The sequence below is a fragment of the Phoxinus phoxinus genome (assembly GCF_949152265.1).
Source record: "Phoxinus phoxinus genome assembly, chromosome: 7".
Taxonomy (NCBI): domain Eukaryota; kingdom Metazoa; phylum Chordata; class Actinopteri; order Cypriniformes; family Leuciscidae; genus Phoxinus; species Phoxinus phoxinus.
Window position 1 is genome coordinate 2,851,737 of NC_136882.1, and position 6,530 is coordinate 2,858,266.

The 6,530-nt window shown below is 39.8% G+C and overlaps 1 protein-coding gene across 1 annotated transcript; it reads right to left on the reverse strand.

Moving 5' to 3' along the window:
- Positions 1-3,924: 3,924 nt before the first annotated feature.
- LOC307001545 (uncharacterized protein) lies at positions 3,925-5,449 on the reverse strand. The gene is made up of 3 exons (XM_079618181.1): positions 5,361-5,449; positions 4,861-5,143; positions 3,925-4,707 (listed from the first exon to the last, which is right to left on the reverse strand). The coding sequence occupies exons 1-3, from the start codon at positions 5,444-5,446 to the stop codon at positions 4,036-4,038; spliced, it is 1,041 nt and encodes a 346-aa protein (XP_079474307.1). The 5' UTR covers positions 5,447-5,449; the 3' UTR covers positions 3,925-4,035.
- Between the last annotated feature and the right edge of the window lie 1,081 nt (positions 5,450-6,530).

Below are 6,530 nucleotides of genomic sequence, written 5' to 3' on the forward strand. Positions count from 1 at the left end.
TTTTCTAGGTGTTAACATGTTCTTGTGGCATTTTTCTGATGTTAGAGAACATATCTTGAGAAAAATAAGCTCAAAGTTGTATTTCTGAGTATTTCTACATTCAAATGACTGTGAATCAGTAGCAGACGCTAAAATGCCGGCTAAAATAGACTGGAGTTGTGACGTAGTAACTCCACTGGGCGGGGCTAGTTAGTTAAAAAAGTTAACTCTATGTTAACAACTTCATCTGTGTTAAAGCGATGTAGATTATAATGTAATGTAATGCGTTTTACAGGGGCTTTTTTGAAGTTGTGTTTTGTGTTTAATTTTACGCAGCAGCAGGGTCAGATACACACACACAAGCCATTGCATGTCATTGTGAACAGAGCTCCGATAGTGGCGCTGAAATTGGAACACATACTGTAACAATACGTCACTTTCACCGTCGAGTTTCGCCGGTCGCAGTCGTTTGTCCCCTCATGTGTCAAGCCCATCACTCGTGAGAGAGTCAGTCAGTTTTTCAGATAGAGCGGTGACATTAGCATCATAATAATCCCAAAATTCCGAGCATTCCACTGATACTAAATATGTCCTTATTGATCACTGTGGGAGGGATGAAATATTGAGGCGAAGTCGAGCTGTTTTTTACCGCGACGTCTCGGAGTGAAATAATGATCGGTGATCAGAGCTCTCAGCAACGGGGAGAGGGAGGGTCGTCTCCGTGCCAACGGCTCCGCCCACAACGCAGAGGCGAATTGCTAATGAGCTACTGCCGCTCTGCTGAAGCGAAGTCCCAGAAAACAGCACAGGTTTTGAGATTTTGGCTAAAAATGGCATAATCATAATTTAAAGACCACTGGGAATGTTTAAAAATAGCTCAAAATATGATCGGAGTGGGACTTTAAGCAACTGAAAAAAGCACAAATGTCAGGGCATGTCAGAACATCTCAAGGACCCCCAAAACACATTGATACGGGTCTGAAGGTAAAAAAAAAAAAAATCACTGAACATATAAAATTGTGTTCAGCCAATCTATCAAGTAGAAGTAAAAAATCTGTGTTTGCCGAACAAGCCTTCCAAAAAAAATTTTTTAATACGCATGCGCCTGAGAGAAACCGTTGGTATAGTGGTCGTAGATTCAAATGTATGTGCGTGGGAGAGTGAAAAGTCGATGTTGAGGATGTAGCTCAATGACAATGACATCCGGTCAGCTGCTTTTCCCCTTAGCAAAATCCTGATCTCGCAAACACTTCCTTCATTGTCTGAAAAGACAAGAGGTATGCACTGGCGTCGTTAAGTCTGCAGTGCACTGTCAATAGTTCATATTTCTGGAGGCTAAAGGTTTAAGTCAAACACTTTTGTAACTCAAGCCAGAAGGATGTTCCAAGCAAACAAAGGAATCTTCCCGCTTGCAAATCTCTGCAGATGATTTGCCCTTCCCGAAAAAAACGGGGCGGGGACAGGATTCCCTCAAAAGACGGAACCACCCTGTTAGCTCTCTCTTCCGCTCTCTTCCGCCCTTTATCCGTGCTTCGTCATGTGAAAGTCTCCGGTCCTGAACTCCTTTGGAGTTGCCTCCGTCTTCTTTTATTTTCTTTATCTCAGTCTTTTGTTTTAATTTTCCAATTCTCCTTTGTTCGCTTCCACCGAAAAGTGAAACGAACTTAGCCTGAATTATTCCTTCGGTAACTTCACTTCCAAGAGGCCTTCAAATCTCCCGCGACCAGCGCGCTCCGGAAACACGAGAGAACGCGCCTCAGCACGAGAACGCGCCCTTCTCCGAGGACACACGCACACGCGTTTCCTTTCCGAATACCAGCCACACACAAACGAACTATGCAAATATCACTCCAACGAGTTTTAATGTTTTAAGGTTTGATTCATTGTTGGCTCTCAAAAGGTCTGTTGATTTTGCTACAGAGATCATTCTGTGATCTCTCTCTCATTCTCTCTCTCTCTCTTTCTCTCTCTCTCTCTCTCTCTCAAACCTCCGCACGCGCTCTCCGCGCGTCCCTCCCCTCGCTCTCATTCTCTCTCTCTCTCTTTCTCTCTCTCTCTCTCACGCTCAAACCTCCGAACGCGCTCTCCGCACGTCCCTCCCCTCGCTCTCATTCTCTCTCTCCAAATCTCCCTCTCTCATCTGTTATCCGTTTTGTCTTGTATTGTTTAACTGTAAGTTATGTACATGGACATATAATCAGTGTATATTGTGTAGTCCGTTTATTCTGTAGTTTTGCATTTATTAAAACCATTATATCCATGACTGTTTCTGTTTGAAGGTTCGTAAATACAAAGTCAATGAGATTTGCGATCCAAGAGCTACCAGCTCTTATTATTTACTACATTGAGTAGTTTAATTTTATAAACACAGGAAAATTAATGTTCACGGCCGGAAAGTTAATATTTCTTGGAGTTTATAAAAAGGGATAACTTTATTGAGAAATTGATAGGTTAATCTTATGGTCGTTTGCTGGACAAACACCTATTTGATAATTACATTAATTTCCCTTAAGGATTATCTCATAATCGATCTGAAATAAGATTATTGATATATGAATAAGGAATTATAAGACGTTGTGATTGATTATTCATATATTCATATAATCTATCTATTTTCAATTTCGATAATTTTATGTAACTGTAATATGCAATATATTAATCATATTCATGATTAGTTATTAAAATTCCCTATAGATCATTTGAGCTAATTTTCAGGTATGACCCAATGCCGTTACAAGGACCACGACAGAACATCATTTCTAGATAGATTTCCCATCACCCCCTGATGGTCTTCGGGTGTTTTTAAGCCACAAATGACTTTTGCTGAATTTAAAAAAATGTTCTCTTGGTCCAAATGGCATGAAACTTTGTACGGCTCTCAACCCTTTCAATTTTTAGATCTAGATTTTTTTTTTTTAAATGATATCTGTTTTTATGTTAGCGTGAAAAATATAGACACACTCGTGGGGTCCCTGGAGACCCCAGGCAATAACATGTAATTGTGTAACAGTTTTTTTTTTTTTTTTTAACACATTTAATTTTACTCTGTTTATTAATGTTTTTACTTTACATGTGTGCAGTTTTTGGATGATTTATGATATATTTTAAATTTATATAAATAAATGACTTTTTTTTTTACAGTTTTTTTTAATGTAAAATTCACTTTATAAAAGACCCAAATTTCTAAATTTCATTTATGGGGATAACATGGATAATTTTACATGGTTTAAAATGTGTTAAACTTAGCTTCATTAGACATGAAGCTGTGTTCCAAATTTTAAGTTGATATCACAAAAAATTTGGTTTCTGTGTTAGTTTTAGTCGCTATACCAACAATGTCCACTGGGTACTAGTCATGCTCCTTGTATGATTTGTAAAAAATGACTGATTTGATTTACAACTTTTTTAAAATTCAAAACAGCAACAAAATATTCTAGATAGGTAGTAAATTATTTTTTTAAACATAAATATGACATATTAAAATTTGTATATGACCATATACAATAAAACAACTACTACTGAAACCACATTGTACAGGGAAACTTGTTTTCCTCACTGTGCATATGACAATAAAAGCTTTGACCTGACTACTACTTCTACTATCTCACGATCACTGTGCATATGACAATAAAAGTTTGACTTGACTTTGACTTGGCTGTTCTTGTCATGGCAGTTATTACAGTATTTCTGAATTGCTAAAACACATTTTTTGAATTTTTCTCTCGCTTTCTCAAAACCTTAAACACAAATCACCAAACTTAAGCTACACTGTCAAAACCTTTGACTTGTCTTGCTATATCAAACAATTGCTTCAGAACTATGTTATCTTTACCCAAAACCAAACACTGTTTTCAGATAACACACACATCCAGCTAATGCATAAACACTACACAGCAGTCATTACACACTACAGAGATAAATGCAAAACACTGCACTCAGGGCAGAGCAGGGGAAAAATTATATTTATTGTGAAGTACTTGCACAATCCTGCACACATATAAAAAAGTAGTCACAAACAAAATATGCAGCAGATCAAAAGCAAGCAATGTCTTGGAATCATTCTGCCTCAGTATCATGCCTCTGGGCACGGTCAGGCCACAGGACCTCATCAACATCACAGGCAATCCTGTCCCTTGCTAAACAACGGGGAAAGAATCCTTTAGCATGCCGAATCCAACCTTGAATTGCTTCCAATCCAATGTTGTCACATGCTGCATCCATTGACTGAATGAGATTTTCCTGTGCATAAGGATTTCTGTCATAGACCTTCCACCTCCATGCAGAAAAAAATTCTTCAATGGAATTAAGGAAGGGCGAGTATGGTGGGAGGCACACATTTATGAAACGTGGGTTATTTTCAAACCACTCACGAATTCTAGGACCACGGTGAAAGTTCACATTGTCCCAGATTACCACATACATGGGAGGCTCTGCCTGCTCATCACCTCTCTGTTCACGTCTCATTAGTTCTTCCTGTAGAGCATACAGAAACGTTATAAGATGGGCAGTGTTGTAAGGCCCAAAAGTCACATGGCGGTGAATAACCCCGTAGCTGCTGATGGCAGCACATATGGTCACGTTGCCACCACGCTGCCCTGGCAACTCTACAATGGCACGTTGACCAATACTGTTGCGGCCTCTCCTTCTCCTCTTGGTGAGATTGAAGCCAGCTTCATCCAAGAATATGCACTCATGAGGCCTCTCCCTGGAATCCAGTTGAAACATTCTCTATAGAAATGAACAAAAATACATTTTTGAAGTAACGTAAATGACAGCATTCCAGACTTCATGCCTCTGTATACATGTGCTACACACAGTACTTTACACAGTAAAGATGTATTGTAACTCAGTGCTGTATAATCTCTAGACATGATTACTTACTTGTACATAGTGATATCGTAGCTCTTTTACCCTTTCAGAATTTCTCTCAAATGGTACTCTGTAGGCTTGTTTGAGACTTATCAGGTTGCGTTTCAGGACACGGTCAATTGTGGAGAGACTCACACTGTTGATTCCTTCAAAGTTCACGTTGTCTTCCTCAACTCGCTGTTGTATTTCACGCAGACGAATGAGATTATTTTGAAGGACCATATTGACAATAATGGTCTCCTGCTGTTGTGAGAACATACCTCTCCTTCCACCGGCATGTGGCAGTCTTTCAATTCTAGCAAATAAAACCTCTTGTTAGAATTGTACAGACAGGCCTAATGCATTGAAATGTCACCAAATATGTACAATACATAAAATACTATTAGTTTTACAGTAATACTGCAAGAAAAGGGCCAATTTTTAGAGATATGTTACAGTAATTTACTGAGACGTTCCACAACTGTACATACTGTACTGTGAGTTTGAAGGACCACAAATGATAGTACACTTACCTGTTCTCTTCTCTGAATGTCCTGACAATGGAGGCCACAGAGAACTTGCTTATATTTGGTTGAACACATAGTCCTGCTTCCCTCATACTCATTCCATGAACCATAACATGGTGTATGATCGTTGCTCTAATTTCATTGGAAATGATGGCTCTTGTTCCTCCTCCTCCTCTTCCTCCTATGTCTCCTCCTCCTCCTCCTCCTCTAGGTGCAACACATTACTGATTTGAAACAGTTGTGTTCAATTTTGAGTGGTTGTGTGTTACCAATGACAATAGTGTGTTGCTTGTGTTTCACTTTTGGGGGCTGTGTTTGCCATTCTGAGTTGAAGTGCACCACAATGCTACATGTGCTTTGTGAATGACAATGTGTTTACAGTTTTGCACAAAGAGTGATTCCGATTTGCTAGTTGTGTCTAACCACATGAGAAGTGTTTAAAGTTCTGCAAACAGTGTGATTCTATCAATAAAGTGGTTTGTACACTTGCAACTTTGGTTTTGCAAATGGATTTTAGTGTTTTAGCAATTCAGAAATACTGTAAAGCAATCCCGCTCTGGCAGGAAGCAGAGGGCAGCATCACAGGCAGGGCAGAAGACTGGTGTCTTCATGTGGCACATTCTGCACTTTCATTTGAAAGCACGTTTAGATGTACAGATATCCTTTGGCTTGTGGCAGGCATGCTGGGAGTCAGGAGGAGCAGGTGTAGCAGAGGATGCAGGTGGTGCCGGTGGTGGCAAGCTGACTGACCAGAGCTTCTCGAAACTCCCTCTGACTTTTTGCCTTCTTTTGTTTTATTTTAGCCAGCTGCTGTTGAATGATGAAGGCGTTTACGACAGCGATGTCCACAAAATGGTAAAAGAGAGACCGGTACCACTTTCAGTTTTTTCTAAGGATGGTATAATATCCAATGAGGGCATCAGACATGTCAACACCTCCCATGTTTCTGTGTGAAAACCAAACAAACGGACACTGCAGCAGTAATGGTGACCATCTTTTATACCCATTGCCCATCAGGTGTCTTGACCCTCCTCTGCACCGTCTGGTCTCTGTTAGCTGAATGGAAGGAGGAGCACATCATAACTTCTCTTGTGTCCTTCCACTCAACAAACTGAAGTTTGTCATCCCTGATCCACCTAATGAACCCGCTAGGGGCTTTTTTGGGCAGTTTATTTT